The 22,473-nt window shown below is 42.0% G+C and overlaps 1 protein-coding gene across 2 annotated transcripts in view; it reads right to left on the bottom strand.

Annotated features, from left to right (window-relative positions):
• Positions 1-22,473, bottom strand: part of SLC27A2 (solute carrier family 27 member 2) — a 72,835-nt gene that overhangs the window by 21,777 nt on the left and 28,585 nt on the right. For both annotated transcript variants that reach the window (XM_060174643.1, XM_007517333.3), the window contains exons 4-5: positions 16,302-16,426; positions 721-915 (exon numbers count right to left, since the gene is read on the bottom strand). In XM_060174643.1, the coding sequence (XP_060030626.1) occupies positions 721-915; positions 16,302-16,426 (320 nt within the window). The remainder of the gene's footprint in view (positions 1-720; positions 916-16,301; positions 16,427-22,473) is intronic.

The raw sequence follows: 22,473 nt of genomic DNA, 5'->3' as shown, positions 1-22,473 counted from the left end.
TCTTAGTGTTAGTGATGAGCCACAGCTCTGATGCTGTGTGGATTTCTGATCATGACACATCGGGACATAGCTATTAAGGCATCTATTCTGAAAACTAGTGACATAGGGGCTGGGTGGTGGTGCACCTGGTTAAGCGCATACATTACAGTGCACAAGAACCCAGGTTCAAGCCTCTGGTTCCCATCTGTGAAGGAAAGCTTTGGAAGTGGTGAAGCAGAGTTGCAGGTGTCTCTCTGTCTCTATCCAATAATAAATAAATAAATAAATAAATAATTAAAAAATGATATATATTAAAAAAACTGGTGACATCCTTTTTTTTTTTTTTTGCCTCCAGGGTAATCACTAGGGCTTGGTGCCTGCAATATGAACCCACCACGCCTGGAGGCCATTTTTTCTTCCTTCCTCCCTTCCTCCCTTCCTCCCTCCCTCCCTTCCTCCCTTCCTTCCTTCCTTCCTTCCTTCCTTCCTTCCTTCCTTCCTTTCTTCTTCTTTCTTTCTTCCTTTTGCCCCCTTCATTTTATTCAATAAGACAGAGAGAAACTGAGAGGGGAGGGGAAGATAGAGAGGGAGAGGGAAAGACAGACACCTGCAGACCTGCTTCACTGCTTGTGAAGCGTTCCCCCTGCAGATGGGGAGCCGGAGGCTTGAACCCAGGTCCTTGAGCATAGTACTATGTGCACTTAACTAGGTGTGCCCCTGCTATTATTCTTCAGTACTTACTCTTTGTAGGTAGTTCACTCTCCCAATAGCACCAATTTTTCTTGTATAATTCAAAAAGCCAATATTGCCTTCCGTGGAGGCATAGAACTCAAAGATGTGAATGTCTCCATATTTCTTGATGAATTCTCTCCACACATCACCACGCAGGCCATTTCCTACCGCCATCCTCACTTTGTGATCGTGGTCATTTGATTTCTGGGGTAGAAGGAGGAAGAGAGCCAATTGAAGCAGCGCTTCCCAGAGGGAACCTGGGCTGAGCATTTAGCAATTGCCTTCATGTCCCTCCATATTCCCATTGCTTGAGAATTCATCTTTGCGCATGACTTTCCTGTCACCCCCACACATTGCTCCCTTTTGTTCCTCCTGCTCCCCAACACAGACATTACGAATTGGCAGCTAGAATTCCGAATTAGTAACCAAAAGACCTAAATTTTCCCGTTTTGATTTTTTTTTTTTCTAATTTGGTAAGATAGATTTTGCGAGGGGAAGGGGAGACGTCTCACCTGCAGTACTTGCTTCGATGCTTGTGAAGTGTCTTCCCCTGCATGTGCTGAGCAGCGGCTTGAATCTGGGTCCTTGCACATGGTAACATGTGCGCCTAACCAGGTACACCCAAGCCCACCATCATTTTGATGAAAAACTTCATGATCAGGGGCAGGGAGCTAGCGCAGCAGTTTAAGCGCACATGGTGTGAAACGCAGGGATAGGGGTAAGAATCCCGGTTTGGGTCCCCAGCTCTCCACCTGCAGGGGGATCGCTTCACGGGTGGTGAAGCAGGTCTGCAGGTGTCTATCTTTCTCTTCCCCTCTCTGTCTTCCCCTCTTCTCTCGATTTCCCTCAGTCCTGTCCAACAACAACAGCCGCAGTGGTAACGATAACAACAGAAACAGCAAGGGCAACAAGATGGGAAAAATGGCCTCCAGGAGTGGTGGATTCATGGTGCAGGCACCTAGCCCTGGCCATAACCTTGGAGGCAGAAAAAAAAAAAAACTTTACTATATTTATTTACTTGATATAGACATCCAGGATTGAGAGGAAAGGGGATATAGATGGAGAGAAATGGAGAGATAGAGGGGAACCTGCAGAATTACTTCACCACTTGTGAAGCTTTTCTCCTGCAGGTGGGGAGGGGCTTGAACCTGGGGCCTTGCACTTTGTAACATGTGCACTCAACCAGGGGCACCACTACCCAGTCCTCCATTTAATTTTTTTGTCTCTAGGGTTATTGCTGGGACTCAGTGCTTCCACTATGAATCCATGGTTCCCAGAGGCCATTTTTCCCATTTGTTGCTGCCCGTGCTTTTGTTGTTGTTATTGTTGCAATTTGCTGCTGTTGTTGCTGGACAGGACAGAGAAAATCAAGAGAGGAGAGGAAGACAGGAGGGATTGAGAAAGCTAGACACCTGTAGACCTGCTTCACCACTGGTGAAGCGATCCCCCTCCCCGCTGCCGCAGGTGGGGAGCCGGGGGCTGGAACCCGGATCCTTGAGCTTGTTCTTGCACTTTGCGCCATGTGCGCTTAACCCTTTGTGCTATAGCCAGTCCCCTTTAATTTTTTTTATTATCTTTATTTACTTATTGTATGGAGATAGTCAGAAATTGAGAGGGAAGGGGGAGATAGAGGGAAAGAGACAGAGAGACACCTGCAGCACTGCTTCACCACTTGCAAAGCTTTCCCCCTGTAGGTGGGGGAGCGGGGCTCTAACGCGGGTCCTTGTGCATTGTAACATGTATGATCAATCAGGTGCACCACTAGCCAGCTCACTGCTTTTATTTATTATTATTAATTTATTTATTTGCCTCCAGGGTTATCGCTGGGGCTCAGAGCCTGCACTACGAATCCATTGCTCTTGGAAGCCATTTTTTCCACTTTGTTGCCTTTTTATTGCTATTACTGTTATTGCTATTGTTTTTGTTGGATAGGACAGAGAGAAATTTCTTTTCCATTGTTGTTGGTGGTGGTGTTGCTGTTATTATTGTTGTTGGATAGGACTGAGAGAAATGGAGAAAGGAGGGGAAGACAGAGAGGGAGAGAGAAAGATAGACACCTGCAGACCTGCTTCACTGACAGTGAAGTGACCCCCCCTTCAGGTGGGGAGCCAGTGCTTGAACCTGTATTCTTATGCCGTTCCTTCACTTTACATCATGTGTGCTTAACCCACTGCATTAAACCCCCCCTCCTCTCCCCCATTTTGATTTTTGTAAAGACACAAAGTGAGACTATTTTTAGTAGAATTAAATGATGCCAACACTGAGTCTGTATCCATTTTAAGCCACTACAATGTGTGGATTGTGGTCCTGATGATCCTGTGGGTCCCAATGAATTGCTAGAAAGGAGGGCCTGAGGAAGAAAAATGGCAAGAGTCCAGTGGTAGAGAGAATTGTTTTCCACACCCATTTAAAAAGCAGCTATAGGGGCCAGGTGGTGGCGCACCTGGTTGAGTGCATATTTTACAGTGCTCAAGGACCCAGGTTCCAGCCCCCAGTTCCCACCTCCAGAAGGAAATCTTTGGAAGTGGTAAAGCAGTGCTGCAGGTGTCTCTCTGTCTCTCTCCTTCTCTATCTCCCCTACCCTCTCAATTTCTGGCTGTCTCTATCCAATAAAGATAATTAAAAAAATTTAAGAAAAAAAGCAGTTATGTTAGGATCTGGGTAGATTGGAGAAAGGGCTCTTGATCAAGCCTTTATCTAACAGACAGACCTCCAGAGGTCACAAGACCAGTTGGAACAGAAGCTAGACAATGCAACTGTCCCAACAGGGGCGGGAAGGGGAAGAGAAGAGAAGAGAAGAGAAGGAGGAAGCTGACTTCCAGTTGTTGCAGATGGCTTGGGAGGAATATGCTTTGCTATATAAATAAATATCACAAAGGAAAAGCTGCTTTGAGTGCAAGAACTAGAAGGCGAGCTTGTGTCAGCAAGAGGTGGGACCTAGTTACTTTCCATCCAGGGATAAGTTAAGTCATGTTGATCTTGCCAAGTAAGTTCAAACCTACGGTAATTCTCCTTAAGGTTTCTTAAAGAGAGAGAGACCAGAGCGATTGAACTCAGGACCTCATGCTTGCAAATCTATGGCATTCTACTTGTTGCACAACTTTCCAAGTTTATTCTAACTGTTTAGACAACACAAATATTTATTTATTTGATTTGATAGGACAGACAGAAACTGAGAGGGGAAGGGAGATAGATAGATAGATAGATAGACAGACCTGCAGCATTGTTTCACTACTCATGAAGCATCCTCCTTGCAGGTGGGAACCAAGGGCTTGAACCAAGGTACTTGCACATGGTTCAAATTTATAATCGTTTTAATGATATCTTAGCATATTAAGGCATTTCATTTCCTCCAGAAGATCACAGCCTGTTAGGAGAAATGAGTAGTACAAATAAGGGGAATTCTAACCTGCGAATTCTGAAGCTCTGACCTTTTTTTTTTTTAATTTATTTTATTTTATTTATTTATTCCCTTTTGTTGCCCTTGTTGTTTTATTGTTGTAGTTATTATTGTTGTTGTTGTCGTTGTTGGATAGGACAGAGAGAAATGGAGAGAGGAGGGGAAGACAGAGAGGAGGAGAGAAAGATAGACACCTGCAGACCTGCTTCACCGCCTGTGAAGCGACTCCCCTGCAGGTGGGGAGCCGGGGTTCGAACCGGGATCCTTACGCCGGTCCTTGTGCTTTGCGCCACCTGCGCTTAACCCGCTGCGCTACAGCCCGACTCCCAGCTCTGACCTTTTAACAGAAAACAGGAAAGGAGAGTAAAAAGCTCCAGACAACTAGAACTTGACTCTCATGGTAAATGTTAACTTATTTGCTCAAAGAGCAAAGAGCTTAAAAGAGCAAATGCTTTGAAAGACCAACCCCTATACTATTTCCTACACTGTGAAGAGATTTTTGGACAAAGAACTTTGAAAAGAACAGTTGTGGGGCCAGGTGGTGGCACACCTGGTTGAGCGCACAGGTTACAATGCACAAGGACCCAGGTTTGAGTCCCAGGTCCCCACCTGCAGGGGAAAAGCTTCATGAATGGTGAAGCAGTGCTATAGGTGTCTCTCTGTCTCTCTTCCTCTCTATCCCCCCTTCCCTACTGATTTCTGGCTGTCTCTATCCAATACATAAGTAAAGATAATAAAATAATAATAGTAAAAAAACAGTTGCAAGAGAGAGGCTGGCAGTTTCTGATAAGAGACGCTTCCTTTGATATGGAAGTTAAACCCCAAACCAAAACAAACCTTGAGCAGGGCACAGGGGAGTCATGCTGTATACATTTATCTCATTGAGAAACAGCTGCTCGGAACGCTTTCAAAAGTCTTAACCAGAGGTGAACAGTTGGATCACCAGTGAACACTAGGCCTCCAGAACACTCTTTGAGGATAAAATATGTCAAGTAAGACCAGGCCTCAAGGCAATGGTTCCTAACCAGAGCACTCAGGAGAATTACCTGAGAGCCTTTGAACCTGTAAGAAGCAAGACGTTCTGACAAAATGGGAGAGAATGTGTATTCTCTTATTCAGCTTGGTAGTTTCAGGTCACCTATTCCCTCTGATAATCTTCAAGTACATTCAAGGAGGAATGTCTGGGTTATGCCTGCTGCGCTGATGTGCTAATGAATGACACTGTTTTCCCTGTCAAGTGTCTCCGTTTGGATACTGAATTGTGGGTCCCTCTGTTCACTGTAAGATTTTTCACAGCCTATCTCTGTCACATACTCTCTGTCTCTTCCCTTATGGCTACTCTAAGAATAAAGCATCACAAAAATTTGGAGACTAATTCTAGAGGGTTTACCTACTCCCAAGTCTGCACAAGATATATTAATGTGTTAACTCAAGACTTTCTTTAGTTCCATATGCAGCCCAGAGTGATTTTTTTTTTTATTTGTTTTTTTCCCCTTTTGTTGCCCTTGTTGTTCTATTGTCGTTGTAGGTATTATTGTTGTTGTTATTGATGTTATCGTTGTTGGATAGGACAGAGAGAAATGGAGAGAGGAGGGGCAGACAGAGAGAGGGAGAGAAAGATAAGACACCTGCAGACCTGCTTCACCGCCTGTGAAACGCCTCACCTGCAGGTGGGGAGCCGGGGGCTCGAACTAGGATCTTTACACCGGTCCTTGCACTTTGCGCCACATGCGCTTAACCTGCTGAGCTACCACCTGACCCCCCAGAGTGATGTTTAAAATGTGTCTCCTTGTTTAGTGGGCAGTGACTAGCTGCTCTCCTCCCTCTCCTTCTCTCCTTCTCTTTTCCCTCCCCCTTCCATCAGAGTGCCTGGACCTGTGCTTTGCATAGAGCACAATTGATCCAAAGAAGGACCAGCCTCTATCCGGGACCAGCCTCCATTGGGAACCTGCCAACTTCCTTGTTTCACAGTTAACAGCCAGGACGCGGGCACAGGGGAAGGGCAGAGGTGTAGGAGGTCCTAGGTGCCAGGTATGCCAGGAGGTGGGCCAACTTCACAGGTGCAGCTATCACCTGTTGGTGGCAGGGAACTGGGCTCCAAGTCACAATACCACGGGCTCAGTTTTCATCATAAATCAAGAGATCCTATTACCTAGCAGAGGGATTAAGGCCTGAGGCTGGAAGTGTTTGTGGATACAAATTAGGAGATGCTGTCTGGAACTTTCTGAGAGGCCTAATTCTCATTCTCATTCTCATTCTCATCGCAGTGTTTACCCACCAGGGGCCAGTTTTAATTTAAAAAAAAATTATATATATATACTGGATAGGAGAAAGTGTCTTATCACCAAAAGCACTACCTGGAGGGACTCTATTTTAGGTCAAGGGTCATTTTTCTTTGACGAGGATCAAAACATCTGGTCCATGTGAGATATGAGGTGTAGAGGGGATTGTAATACATGCCAGGATTTACCAGCTGGGGAAGGTGAGGAGTGTGGGGACCCTAACAGAGCAGGCAGGAAATATCTGTGGAAGCCTTTACTGGGTGTCACATATGTGACCCACATTGTCTTGCGTTTCTAAAGAATCTGAGCCAAATATGAGATGGAATAAAGTATTTGCCTCATATTACAACTGAGTAAGGAGTCGTGAGAGGTTCAAAGTGATTTGTTTGCCCAAGATCACATGGGTGGCAGCAGAGTTGCTCCAAGATCCAAATACAAATCCACATGACTTTAAGACACATGTTTCTTTAAAAAAAAAAAAAGGGAGGTGGGGGATACACACAATTTAAGAAACAGTATTAAAATGTTTTTATCTGAAGAATGTCATTTGTCCCAGTGACCTGTCGTCATTTTTGTTCTTAGTTTACCACCCAATAGCACTTCTAACTCGGACAGCTACTTTTTTCTCATCTGTATATCCCTAAATGAAAGACTTTTATACTGTGGGTCTGGGAGGTGGTGCACATGCTATCATGTGTAAGGACCCGGGTTCAAGTCCCCAGCCCCCACCTGCAAGGAGAAGCTTCACAAGTGGTAAAGGAATTTTTTTTCAAGACACCATCGAGTTTTTGATAGGAACCATCTTATGTCAGAGTTGAACAGTGGGTCTGCACTCTATCTTCACACACACGCACACAAATATATGCATACATACATCTTAAGAAAAAGGTGCTGGAGAGATAGCTCACTGGGTAGGGTGCACACATTGCCAAGTTTATGAGCCAGGTTCAAGCCCCAGCACAAAATGAAAGGGGCTAAAGCACCCGGAGAATTCCTGGTACTGTGGTATCTCTCCTTGTATATTTTCGTCCTTTGTCTCATTCTGTTTCTCGCTTTGAATGAAAAGTGGCATGGGGTGGCAACATCACACATGTGTGAGGTCTGGTTTTACATACACATGCACATGCTCACACAGTTTTGTCAGCAGTGTTTTGTAGTTTTCTTTCTAATATTTTATATATTTATTTGGATAAAGACAGAGAAATTGGGAGAGAGTGGGAAGATAGGGAGAAGGCAAGAGAGATACCTGCAGCACTGCTTCACTGTTTGTGAAGCTTTTTTTCTGCAGGTGGGGGCCAGAGGCTTGAGCCTGGGTCACTGTGCATGGCAATGTGTGCTTTGCTGTGTGCACCACTGTAGTTTTCATTATGAGTCTATAATATCTTTAAGCAACGCATAATTTTTTTTCCTTTTTGATGCTATTGTAAATGGACTCAATCCTTCAACTTCCTTTTCAGATTGCTTATTGTAGAAGAAGTGTAACCATTCTATTTTTGTTTTTGCCAGGGGTTTCACTTCTCCAAGATGACTTTTGCAGATAGAGACACAGAGGCATAGAGAGAGGGGAGGATATCACAACATTAAACTTTCTCCAGTATATGGGGGGGGGGAAGCAGGCTTGAACGTGGGCCATGCTCATTACTAGGTTGGTGTACTATTCAGGTGAGCTATTTTGCTGACTCAAATGCAATTAATTTTTGTGTGTTGACTTTGTATCCTACTATTTAGATGAATCCATTTATTAGTTTAACAGTGAGTTGTCTTTAACATTTTCTCTAGAGACAAACATATCACTAAAAAATTTCTCCTTCTCCTCCTCCTCCTTCTTCTTTTCTTTAATGCCAGTCTTTTTGCTTTGTGCCACCTGCGCTTAACCTGCTGTGCTACTGCCCGACTCCCTTCTTCTTCTTCTTCTTCTTCTTCTTCTTAAATTTTTTTTTTTTTTTTTTTGCCAGAGCACTGTTCAGTTCTGGCATATGGTGGTGTGAGGGATTGGACCTGCAACCTGGGACCTGAGACCTGGGGACCTCAGGCATGAACATCAGTTTTCATAACCGTTATGCTATCCTCCCCTACCCACACTAAAAATCCTTAACTGGGAGTGGGGCTAAGATGATCAACAAAGGATGGCCTCTATCTTCCTTCTTCTGCAGTAACAGCAAAGTTACAACAATATATAGAAAAATCTAGGGAGCTGGGCGGTAATGCAGCAGGTTAAGCACACATGGTGCAAAGCACAAGGACTGGTATAAGGATTCCAGTTCGAGTCCCCAACTCCCCACCTGCAGGGGAGTCGCTTCACAGGCAGTGAAGCAGGTCTGCAGGTGTCTTTCTCTCCCTTTTTCTGTCTGCCCCTCCTCTCTCCATTTCTCTCTGTCCTATCCAACAAGGATGACATCAGTAACAACAATAATAAAAACTACAACAATAAAACAATGAGGGCAATAAAGGGAAAAAATAAATATTACAAAAGAAAAAAAAGTAAAAAAAAAAACTCTACATAGAAATGGCCCTGAAACTCAAATATGTTTGCACAGGAAGACACCAAAGGTGAGCATCTAGACAGTGAAGACACAGGGAAACACCCTTCTCCACAAAGGAAACTGGACCGTGTGACAAGCCACTGCAATAAGAAAGGTATCTTTAAGGCAAAGGAAATAGCATAATGGTTATGCAAAAGACTTTTATGCCTTAGGCTCTGAGGTCTGAGTTCAATCCCCAGCACCACCACAAGCCAGAGCTGAGCAGTGCTATTTTTTTTAATTCTTTCTCTCTTTGTGTATCTCTTATAAAATAAATGCATAAAATACATTTTTATTAAAATTCTATTTTATTATTTTTTAAAATTTATTTTCCCTTTTGTTGCCCTTGTTGTTTTTCATTGTTGTAGTTATTATTGTTGTTATTGATGTTGTCATTGTTAGATAGGACAGAGAGAAATGGAGAGAGGAGGGGAAGACAGAAGGGAGAGAGAAAGACAGACACCTACAGACCTGCTTCACCGCTTGTAAAATGACTCCCCAGCAGGCAGGGAGCTGGGGGCTCAAACCGGGATTCTTTCACCAGTCCTTGCACTTCACGCCACGTGCACTTAACCCTCTGCGCTACCGCCTGACTCCCTGCATAAAATATTTTTTAAAAGGAGAGAAAGATACCCTTAATAGAACTTTAACTTGGAGATAAGAGGGGTAGGTTGTAATAAATTCCTGGCACCACAATTCTATTGCAGTTTCATGCCTACAACATCACGACAGCGGCAGGCAAGAGAGGAAATGCTATAAATCAGGTGGGGGTTGTGGTAGCAACTGTTCGGATGACCTCTGCAATTATTTTGAGAGCAGAGCTGGTAGATGCCATACTGGAACTCCGTCTCCTATGTCCCTGGGGTGAGCACTCTATCTGAAGCTAGCATCTGACTTGAATGGGGATAGAGATGTTTTATCAAGATTGCTAACTCCTGGCAGTTCAACAGACCTGGCTCTTCTCAGTCAATATCTGAACACTAACAGACAGTAAAATTTGAAACATTTTTTGGTCAAGTCTTTTTAAAATTTGTGATTATCAGTGGTTTATAAGACTGTAAGTTCCATAACACAGAGATAGCACATTGAAAGTCAGAAAACACTCTCTGTGTACCCCTCCAAGCATTGTCTGCTAGCAAGTAGGTCCCACTGACTGCCCTGCTCCCTTTGCAACCCTCACTCATAACCACACATGCCTGGTTGCTACCCATGTTGACCTCAGTGTGAAGGCCTTTGTCAGGCACTTGTGACCATGACTCCTTGGTTGCAGTCCAGGCTTGCTCAAGCACAGATCCACAGTCCAGGTCCTCACAAAGCAGCATAAGGAGAAGACAAAGGAAACTTTCCACAAAAGAAATCTCCAAGCTCAACAGTGCTATGTATATGTCCTAAAAAGAACCTCAAAACAATAGCCCTAGAGATGCTCACATTTATCCTATTTTTTCAATAGGAGAAAATGTTAACAAACTTAGAGTCTAAGAAAAAAAGTTCTAACAGGAATCAGAGAGCTAAGTTCTTATGGCAGAAGAAGATGTTGGTTTGGTTAAGGTTGAAATGTACTGATACCTATCTTGGGGAAATGTGGAAATGTACCTTTATAAGAATAAAAATCCTGAGAGGATTGGGAGGTAGTGCAGCGGGTTAAGTGCACATGGAGCGAAACACAAGCACCAGCGCAAGGATCCTAGTTCAAGACCCCGGCTCCCCAACTGCAGGGAGGTTGATTCACAGGCGGTGAAGAGGTCTGCAGGTGTCTATCATTCTCTCCCCTTCTCTGTCTTCCCCTCCTCTCTCCATTTCTCTCTGTCCTATCTAGCAATGACATAAATGACAAAAACTACAGCAACAATAAAGAATAAAGATCCTGTAAATCAATATTTTAAATAAAGTGACATAGTAATTGAAAAAAAAACATAACTAAAGAATAAAATAACAGAAGCAAAAAAAAAATACAATAGAAGGAATGACTAACAGAAAGACAGGAGTCAAAGATTAAAGCAGTAAGCTGGAGGACTGAGTGGAGGTAGGTGACCAACCCTCAGCCCTTCCCCTGCTTCCACCTCCCAGAAAAAGAAAAGAAATAAGAACTAAAACAATACAAGCGAAGAAAATATAAATTATGGGACAATACAGAAAGGAGAAACATTCATTACAGGTTTGTCAGGAGAGGGAAGAGAGGGAGAGAAAGGGACATGATTCTTATCTGAAGAAATGATAGTTGAGGGTCTTCTTAAATTTAAGAAGGGAAGCACACTTGGTGTAAAGATCCCAGTTTGAGCTCCGGCTCCCCACCTGCAGTGGGTCGCCTCACAGGCAGAGAAGCAGATCTTCAGTTGTCTATCTTTCTCTCCCCCTCTCTGTCTTCCCCTCCTTTCTCCATTTCTCTCTCCTATCAAACAACAATGACAATAATAACAACAATGATAAACAACAAGGGCAACGAAAGGGAAATAATAGCCTCCAGGAGCAGTGGATTCATAGTGCAGGCACCCAGCCCCAGCAATAATCCTGGAGGCAAAAAAAAAAAAAATTAAGTAAGGAGACAAACATTCATATCTAGGATGCACTAAGAGTTCCAACAATAACACCACCACCACCAACAAAAACTCCAGACAGATACACACCAAGACACATTATAATTAAAGTAGCCAAGATTATAGGCAAAGAGAGAATCTTAAAAGCAACTAGGAAAAAAAAATCACAAATAAGGTAGTTCCCAAAAGACTGTGAGCTGATTTCTCAACAGACACACTAAATGCCAGTAAGCCCGGGCATGACATATTCAAAGTTTTCAACAGAAAAGATTTCAAACTAAGAATACTCCACCCAACTAGGTATCACTCTGCTTTGAAGGAATCACAAAAAAACTTTTCAAACAAAGAGTTCAAGGAATTCATTACCACTAACCCAACACTATAAGGAATGCTGAAGAGACTTATACAAAAGGAAAATACAGAATGAGCTCACCCATAAATAAATAAATGAAGGATAAATAAATAAAGCAAAGGAACAACCAAAGTCAAATGAAAACAAACCTTTGGACTAAGGCTGTGGAACGGAAGACCGAGAACTAAGGGGGGTTGGGGAGAAAAGGGATTCAAAGGTGCAGTTGATTCAGTGGACTTTGGTGGAGGGATAAATAAATCCATTAAAATATTTAGAGATTTTTTTTTTGAGGTAACTTTGATCAATTCTGATAATTCTTCTGAGTAGTTTCTGGACAAACTAGAACTCAAAGGCAGGGAGAAAGTGCAAACAGGAACTCTAAATATACTTTTAGATTAGAAGTCAACTATGAATTAATATATTAATATATTTTGAATGTATATAAATCTCAAAATATCCTTTTTTTTTTTTGCCTCCAGGGTTATCACTGGGGCTCAGCTGCCTGCACTACAAATCCACTGGTCCTGGAGGCCATTTTCCCCATTTTGTTGCCCTTGTTGTTACTGAATAGGACAGAGAAAAATTGAGAGAGGAGGGGAAGACAAAGTGGGGGAGAGAAAGATAAGACACCTGCAGACCCGCTTCACTGCCAGTGAAGTAACCCCCCCTGCAGATGGGGAGGTGGGGTCTCAAACCAGAATCCTTACACTGGTCCTTGTGCTTGAGCCATGTGCACTTAACCTGCTGTGCTACTACCCAACTTTGTTTTTTAGTACTGAGACAGTATTAACTGAAAGAGGTAAGTGAGTGTGCATGTGTAACTGTGCATTAGCCTGAAAGAGCTACACATAAACATGTTTATTCGTTAAGATCAAAGGTGGCTCCCATTAGAACTAGTAGAAAGAGCACATATTTCCCTAGAGGACTTCTAACTGACAAGGGGGTACCTTTAAAAAGAAAAGAAAAGCCAAACAGAAGGGCTCCATATGGATTTCTGGGCTTTAATAGAGAGGCATACAATATTGAGGACCAGATGGGACACTAATGAGAAACAAAAAATTCAATAATGGCATTAACAGGTATTGCTGTAAATAAAGCCCTAACCTAGCTATGGCCCTCTTGATTCTATTGACTCCACTTCCAACTCATAACAGCAAGTGAGAAGCCTGAATATTTGAGGGGAATCTTTTCTCTCTTTTTCCTTTCTTTCTTTCTTTCTTTCTTTCTTTCTTTCTTTCTTTCTTTCTTTCTTTCTTGCCTCCAGGGTTATCACTAGGGCTTGGTGCCTGCACTACAAATCCACTGCTCCTGGAGGCCATTTTTCCAAATTTTGTTGCTCTTGTTTTTAATTTTTTTATTACTGTTGTTGTTATTATTATTGTTATTGCTGTCATTGTTGTTGGATAGGACAGAGAGAAATGGAGAAAGAAGGGGAAGACAGAGAGGGGGAGAGAAAGATAGACACCTGCAGACCTGCTTCACCACTTGTGAAGTGGCCCCCCAGCAGGTGGGGAGCTGGGGGCTCGAACTGGGATCCTTACTCTGGTCCTTGTGCTTTGTGTCATGTGCGCTTAACCCGCTGCGCCACCACCCAGCCCCCAATATTTTATTTCTTTCATGGCCTTCAGTGGGCGAGGCCCTGGGTTTGATTCTATGGGAGCACTACTGGCAGCAAACAAAGGGAACTCCATGGGTGGTGGAGCAGTGCGTTATTGTCTCTCCCTCTCTTTCTTCTCTATGTCTGTTCACGCTCTTTCCTTGAAGATATAAAATGATTAAAAAAAATTAGAGATTCATCCAGTATTTGTTAATGCTAAGGACGTGCCAGATAGAAATCCTAGGACTGATCTATTTTGTTCAACACTCAAACAGGATGGGTGTTCAAAGCTTGGTGACAGACTCAGTTGATTTCAGAGTTAAACGTGGATTTGGTCATTAAGTCATATAATCATTTTCTGAATGGCTTTGGTATAAGAGGTCAAGAAGACAAGGTGCCACCCTCTGCCATCTGACTTAGAGTCTAGGTAGAATGTGAGTCACGAAGATAACACACCTGCAGTGTGAGCAGGATCACAACAGGTAGAAGCAAATGATGTAAGAGAAGAGAGTTATGATTTTTGGTGGAATAAGTTTAGCATACAAGGTATCAGCTGACAGTGAGTAAGTTTTAGGAGTCTAAAAATGAATGAAGCTGGACTACTGACTTACAACATACATGCAAATGAACCCCAAATGGACTCAAGACTTTTTTTTTGAACTCAAGACTTCTATATGAGACCTAAAATCATAAAATTCCTAGAGAAAAAACAGATAGTAGACTCCTTGATATTGGTCTGTGTGATCGTGAATTTGGACCTGAAATCCAAAGCAAAGACAACACCTTTCTTTTTTTTTCAAAACAGGTCAGACTACAACATAATAAAAGGAAAAAATAAGTTATCAGTAAAATGTGTAGGCAACTGAGTGGGATAAAATATATGCAAGTCATATATTTGATAAGGGCAAATGTTCAAAATACATAAAGAACTCATACAATTGAACAGCAAAACTAAACACCCCCCCAATCAAACAGTCTAATTAAAACCTGAGCAGAATGTATGAACAGACATTTTTCTATTGAAGATCGACAGATGGTCAACAGATACATGAAAAGATGCTCAACACCACTAATCCTGAATAGAGAAAAACCATGAAGAAATATTACTGCACACTTAATATCCAAAAGACAAGAAATAACAAACATTGATGAAGATGTGGAGAAAAAGGACACTTGTGCATTGTGGGTGGGACTCTAAATTGGTACGGTAATGACAGAAAGCAGAATAGAGGTTCCTCAAAAAGTAGAATTCCCACATAATCCAGAAATTCCATTTCTGAGTATCCAAAAAACAAACAACTACAACAAAAAACCCCCACTAACTTGTGGTCCAGGAGGTGGCGCATGAGGTCCTGAGTTCAATCCCCGGCAGCACATGTGCCAGAGTGATGTCTGGTTCTTTCTCTCTCCTCCTATCTTTCTCATTAATACATAAATAAAATATTTCAAAAAAAACCCCACTAACTTGACTTCTATATTTATTGCAGCATTATTTATAATAGCCTCAAATATGGAAGCAACTTAGATGTTCATTAACAGTTGAATGGAAAAAAATTGTGATAAGCCTCTCCTTTCTGTTCCTTGATCTTCCCTCCTCACCACCCAATATTATTCAGCCATAATAAAAAAATGTGTGATATAAATGGTCCTTAAGAGCATTATGCCAAGTAAAACAAACCAGACAAAGAAAGACAAATGTCATGCAATCTCACTTATGTGTGGAATGTATTACAAAATCCAACTTCATAGACATAGAAAGCAAATTCATAGTTGCTGGAGATGGGAGAAAGGGTGGTGAAAGGGATAAAAAAATACAAATGCTCACTTACAAAATAAGCTATGGGGATGTAACATATAGAATGGTGACAATATTGTACTGTACATTTCAAAGCTGCTAAGAGGGAGTCGGGCAGTAGCACAGCGGGTTAAGTGCATGTGGTGCAAAACACAAGGACCAGCATAAGGATCCCGGTTCCAGCCCCCGGCTCCCCATCTGCAGGCAAGTCACTTCACAGGTGGTGAAGCAGGTCTGCAGGTGTCTATCTTTCTCTTCCCCTCTGTCTTCCCTCCCTCTCTCCATTTCTCTCTGTCCTATCCAACAACAATGACATCAACAACAATAACTACAACAACAATAAAAAAAAAACAAGGGCAACAAAAGGGAAAATAAATATATATTAAAAAAAGAAAGAAAGTTGTTAAGAGTAGATTTGTAGATTTAAATAGTTCTTATCATAAGAAAAACAACCACATAATTATGTACAGTGACAGATGTTAACTAGAAGTATTGTTATGCTGACTTTTTTTTTGTCTCTAAGGATATTGCTGGGTCTCAGATCTGGCGCTATGAATCCACTGCTCCTGGCAGCCACTCCCCCTGCCCCCTTTTCATTGGATAGGGCAGAGAGAAATTGAGAGGAAAGGGGAGGGGAAGATAGAGAGGGAGAGAGAAAGATAGATACCTGTGGACCTGTTTCACCACTTGTGAAGTGACCCCCTGCAGGTAGGGAGCCAGGGGAACCTGGATCCTTGAGCGAGTCCTTGTGCTTCATACTATGTGCACTTAACCCAGTTCACCACCACCCGATCCCCTTGTTGTTAACTTTGCAACACACACAAACATTAAACCATCATGTATATCTGGAATTCACATAATGCTTTATGTCAACTGCACCTCAAAAATAGGCAGAGATGGATGATCATACTAGTATCAAGAGCAAGTGTCATATAGTAAATTTCCTCTCTGTGATAAGTACAGCACCAACCACTTTATCCCAGAAAACAATTGCCATCTAGAGTGAAAACTGGCAGACATGAATTAGCTGAAGCCTAGTATGGATCAACATGTCCTGAATTCCCATCATATCTATTTAAAAATGATCCTGAATCATGGGGAGTATTACCTGGGGTAAGGTGCATAGATAGCGAAGCAGTTCACCAATATACTGAATGACAGTGACGTTATATTTCCTGCAGTCATCCCAAAACTGGCTGGCCGAAAATTTGTTCCTCAAAACAAGAGTAGCACCTACAGAAAAGTGCATATACAAACAGTTAGTTAAGAAATGCTACCCCCAGACAAATTCCAGTATGAGTTGTGTTCATAAACAAGAACTCAGTGTCAATTATATTCGGTTCCATGGCTGCCAGTTCTTAGCAACATCACCCCGCCAGATATTCGTCGGGATGTGGCATCATCTAAGTTCATTTCCCACATCTACGCTTGACCGGACCTGCCAATATATGCGGATATCTTCGCCCACCCTGTCCAATGCTTGACGTCTCGTCACCCAATCTGGTCCCCTATGCCTACACTGAACTCTGTTCCAGTCTCTTGGAAACAGAGTTGGCAGTCAGCTGAGGTAAAGAACAAACACCTCATCACAGACCCCTGCAAGCATCAACCCAGCTTTGACCTAGCACGTTATGATTGGGCCCTCCTCAATCGCTATCGAACAGGCCATGGCCGGTGCACCGCTATGTTCCATCGCTGGGGAGCCAGAGACGACCCGAACTGCCCCTGCGGCTACAGACAGACTATGACCCACATAGTCAACGACTGCCACCTCTCCAGATTCAAAGGAGGTCTCGAAACTTTACATCAGGCTCAACATGACGCTGTTGACTGGCTACAGAAGAAGGGCAAACGCTAGAATAAGAAGTGAAAAAGGAATGAATAAGGCATGGTTGGTCCTACAGGAGTTTCTAAGCAATTGAGGAAGGAGACATAACAAAAGTCTTTCTAGTAAGAGTCAGTGTGCAATGAATGCATGACTCAAATGAGGCCCTAAGGGAAGCTAAGTGTGAGTGAATGAGTGAACCAGTGAGTGAGTGAACTTATGTAGATCAACTTTCTGCCTCTCTATCTTCCCCTCCTCTCTCAATTTCTCTCTGTCCTGTCTGGAAAAATGGCCCCAGGAGCGGTGGATTCGTAGTGCAGGCACTGAGCCCCAGTGATAGGCTTGGAGGCAAAAACAAACCAAAACAAAACAAAAAAACAGTAGACAGAACAGAGGTTTTTGAAAGTGTCCACACCCTAGTTCCTAGAAGCTACAAATGTTCAGCTTTTCGGAGGCAAGAGGGATTGTGCAGATGTAATTGGATAACGATCTTGTGATGAGAGAATTCCCGAGGTGGGGCTATGGAGCAGCAGCAGCTGTGTTTCTCTCCAAGGTCAACTAGGAATATAGCAAAGGAGACCACCTGGAACTACAACAAGACAGAACCAGAATGACTTCAGAAACCCAACAAACCACCAGTGAGTGCAAACACGTGTGGCTCATGGACAGGGAGGAGTCCAAGGAGAGATTGAGCAGCTGGTAACAGTCTGGCAGTTTAACAGTTGAGGCAGCAACTCCAGTCTGTTTTACCAACAAAAAGGCTGCTGAAGAGAGGAGAGGACTCCCCTAAGACTCAGCAAATGCAACTGTGAGAGTCTCCACTGCTACTGTCCTCAGAGGCTGGAGCAACAGGGGGAGACCCTGTGCTGACATCTGGGAACAGAGAACTGACCAGGAAACACAGGAGAAGAGCTACACCTCAGTGGCCTAGCAATGGGGATGTATAGTGGGAGCCTTTCCACATTGTTCTGATGAGAACATGGTGAATAATTGCTTCAGAACATACAGACTAGAAATGAGACTTGTATAGAAATTCACAGGGCCCAGCAGTGCTGCCTGGCTTTGCAGAGAAGCTGAATTAGCCTGGAATTTGGATTCTTGGGGTGTGAGAGTCTCTTTGCATAACCACTGTGCTATCTCTCCCCCACCCTGCTTTATCTCTTGGTCAGGAGTGAGTGATTAAGGTAAGAAGCCTACTTATAGTATAAAAGCCCTCAGGCTCCCATAGCCTATAGGGAAGAAAAAGAACAAAAGAGGCTTTTAACAGCCTTTGTGCTCCAACTCAGGGATTGAAATAATATTAAAACAACTGTTAATTTCCACAACTGTGAACTCTTTAAGTACTTACTTGGACACAAGTCAATCCAGACAAGAGGGATCATTAATTTGAAAAGTATTGAGAGAGGGACCACATAAAATACTATATAGAGAGAGCCAGGCTGTAGCACAGCGGGTTAAGCGCAGGTGGTGCAAAGTGCAAGGACTGGCATAAGGATCCCGGTTTGAGCCCTGGCTCCCCACCTGCAGGGGAGTCCTTTCACAGTCGGTGAAGCAGGTCTACATGTGTCTATCTTTATCTCCCCCTCTCTGTCTTCCCCTACTCTCTCTTCTCTGTCTTCCCTTACTCTCTCCGTCTATCCCTTCCCTCTCCATTTCTCTCTGTCCTATCCAACAATGACGACAATAATAATAATAATCACAACAATAAAACAACAAGGGAAACAAAAGGGAATACATAAATAAATAAATAAATAAGAATACTATATAGAATGGTTAAACCAACAAGAAGAAATATTGGAGAAGTGAACCAGGACAAGAGTCCAGCTAAAAGTCCCCCAAGGGTTGAACCACAAAATAGTAAGGTCAACATCCAAACACTTGTTAACAAAATAGTCACAGGAGTGAGTAAAGAGTTTGAAAGAATTGTCATCAGAAATGCAGAAACAACAAATGAGACTCTGGAAGAAAACACTAATTATCTCAAGGTCATTAGAGAGCTGAAAGCTGAAATAGCTGAGCTAAGAACACAACTAGTTGAACAAACTAAAACAGTATCAGAACAGGGTAACAAAATAGATGAACTCCAGAAAACAGTACAGGGGAGAGAGAACAGAATAAATGAAGGCGAAGACAGAATTATCAAAATCGAGGATGAATTAGAGACAACTAAAAAAGAAGTAAAAGATCTCAAAAAAGAGATTAGGAGATACTGAAATAACAACAGAGACCTATGGGATGACTTCAAAAGAAATAATATACGCATTATTGGCTTAACAGAGGAAGAAAAGGGGGAAAGAAAGCATTCTTCAAGACATAATAGCTGAAACTTCTCTAGCCTAGACAACATAAAAGACATAAAGGTTCAAGAAGCCCAGAGGGTTCCAAACAAAATTAACACACACTTAAAGACACCAAGACACATCATACTTAGAATGGAAAGGAAAAAGGATAAAGAAAGGATCTTGAAGGCTGCAAGAGAAAAACAGAGGAAAACCCGTAAGATTAGCAGCAGACTTCTCCACACAAACACTACAGGCCAAAAGAGAATGGCAAGATATCTGTCGAGTGCTCAATGAGAAAGGCTTTCAACCAAGAATACTGTATCCTGCTAAACTGTCATTCAGACTAGATGGAGGCATCAAAACCTTCTCAGACAAGCAACAGTTGAAAGAATCAACTATCACCAAGCTTGCCCTGAAAGAAGTTCTGAAAGGTCTCCTATAAATAGTCAGACCACCATAAATTGGACATTTTCCAGAACACTCTAAAACTCTACAAGAATGGCATGAAAATATCTTCAATCTATGATATCAGTAAATTTCAGTGGGCTGAATTCACCTATTAAAAGGCACAGAGTAGGAAGATGGACCAGAAAACACAACCCAACAATATGCTGTCTACAGGAAACCCACCTTACTCAACAAGACACACACAGACTCAAAGTGAAAGGATGGAAAATTATCATACAAGCCAATAGGCCACAAAAAAGGGCAGGAACATCTGTTCTCATATCTGATATGATAGACTTTAAAATAAATAAAATAAAAAAATAAGAATGGACACTACTTACTGCTCAGAGGATCAGTCAACCAAGAGGACTTAACAATTATTATTATTTATTTTTTTATTATTTATTTTCTCTCTTGTTGCCCTTGTTGTTTTTTTGTTGTTGTAGTTATTATTGTTGTTGATGTTGTCATTGTTGGATAGGACAGAGAGAAATGGAGAGAGGAGGGGAATACAGAGAGTGGGAGAGAAAGATAGACATAGGCAGACCTGCTTCATTGCCTGTGAAGTGACTCCCCTGCAGGTGGGGAGCCAGGGGCTCGAACCAGGATCCTTACAGCAGTCCTTGTGCTTCATGCCACATGCACTTATCCTGCTATGGTACCGCCCGACTCCCAAGGACTTAACAATTGTTAACATCTATGCAACCAATGAGAAGCCATCTAAATACATCAAAAATCTACTGAAAGAGCTACAGCAATATATTAACAGCAACACAGTCATAGTAGGGGACTTCAACACCCCACTCTCTCAACTGGACAGATCAACCAGGCAGAAAATCAATAAAGAAATGAGGGAGCGAAATGAGGAGATAGATAAACTAGAACTATTGGACATTTTCAGAGTCATTCATCCCAAGAAACTGGAATACACATTCTTCTTAAGTCCACATGGGTCATTCTCAAGGATAGACCATATGTTAGGCCACAAAGACATCATCAGCAAATTCAAGAGAATTGAAATCATCCCAAGCATCTTCTCAGACCACAGTGGAATTAAACTAACACTTAGTAAGCAACAAAAGATTAGTAACAGTCCCAAAATGTGGAAGCTCAACAGTACACTCCTTAACAACTACTGGGTGAAAGAGGAAATAAAGGAAGAAATCAAAATGTTTCAAGACTTCAATGAAAATGAAGACACAAGCTATCAAAATATTTGGGACACAGCTAAGGCAGTACTGAGAGGGAAGTTCATAGCTATACAAGCACACATTAGGAAACAAGAAAAAGCACAAATAAACAGCCTGATTGCACATCTTAAAGACTTAGAAGAAGAAGAACAAAGAAACCCTAAAGCAACCAGAAGGGCAGAAATCACTAAAGTTAGGGCAGAAATCAATAACATTGAAAATAAGAAAACCATACAAAAGATCAACAAAAGTAAATGTTGGTTCTTCGAAAGAGTGAACAAAATCGACAAACCTTTAGCCAGATTAACAAAACAAATAAGGGAGAAGACCCAAATAAATCAGATTGTAAATGAAAGAGGAGATATCACAATACACACAGCAGAAATTCAACATATCATGTGAGGTTTCTATGAACAACTATATGCCACCAAGCTAGAGAACCTGGAAGAAATGGACAATTTCCTAGATACCTATGAACTTCCAAAATTAAATAAAGGGGAAGTAGATGACATGAACAGGCTCATCACAGGTAATGAAATTGAAACAGTTATCAAAAACCTTCCCAAGAATAAAAGTCCTGGACCAGAGGGTTTTACAAATGAATTCTACAAAACTGTCAAAGAAGAACTAATACCTCTACTTTTAAAAATCTTCTAGAATATTGAAGACACAGGAACACTCCCTTCCAGCTTCTATGAAGCCAACATTACTCTGATACCAAAAGCAGACAGGGACACAACCAAAAAAGAAAACTACAGACCAATATCTCTGATGAACATAGATGCAAAAATATTGAACAAAATTCTAGCCAACTGGATACAGCAGTATATTAAAAATATTGTTTATTATGATCAAGTGGGGTTTATCCCAGGGATGCAAGGTTGGTTTAATATACGTACATCAATCAACGTGATCCACCACATCAATAAAAGCAAGACCAAAAACCAAATGGTCATATCAATCAATGCAGAGAAAGCCATTTTTTAGGAGAATAGAACAAATGCTACAAATGTTTATCTGGAACCAGAAAAGACCTAGAATTTTCAAAACAATCTTGAGAAGAAAGGACAGAATCAGAGGCATCACACTCCCAGATCTCAAATTGTATTATAGGCCATTGTCATCAAAACTGCTTGGTACTGGAACATGAACAGACACACTGACCAGTGGAATAGAACTGAGAGCCCAGAAATGAGGCCCCACACCTATGGACATCTAATCTTTGACAAAGGGGCTCAGACTATTACATGGGGAAAGCAGAGTCTCTTCAACAAATGGTGTTGGAAACAATGGGTTGAAACATGCAGAAGAATGAAACTGAACCACTGTATTTCACCAAATACAAAAGTAAATTCCAAGTGGACTTGGATGTTAGACCAAAAACTATCAGATACTTAGAGGAAAATATTGGTAGAACTCTTTTCCACATCAATTTTAAAGACATCTTCAATGAAAGAAATCCAATTACAAAGAAGACTAGGGCAAGTATAAACCTATGGGACTACATCAAATTAAAAAGCTTCTTCACAGCAAAAG

Source organism: Erinaceus europaeus, chromosome 16 (genome assembly GCF_950295315.1).
Source record: "Erinaceus europaeus chromosome 16, mEriEur2.1, whole genome shotgun sequence".
NCBI classification, from domain to species: Eukaryota; Metazoa; Chordata; class Mammalia; order Eulipotyphla; family Erinaceidae; genus Erinaceus; species Erinaceus europaeus.
The sequence above is the reverse complement of the archived record's forward strand: the minus strand, read 5'-3'. Positions and strand labels throughout refer to the sequence as shown.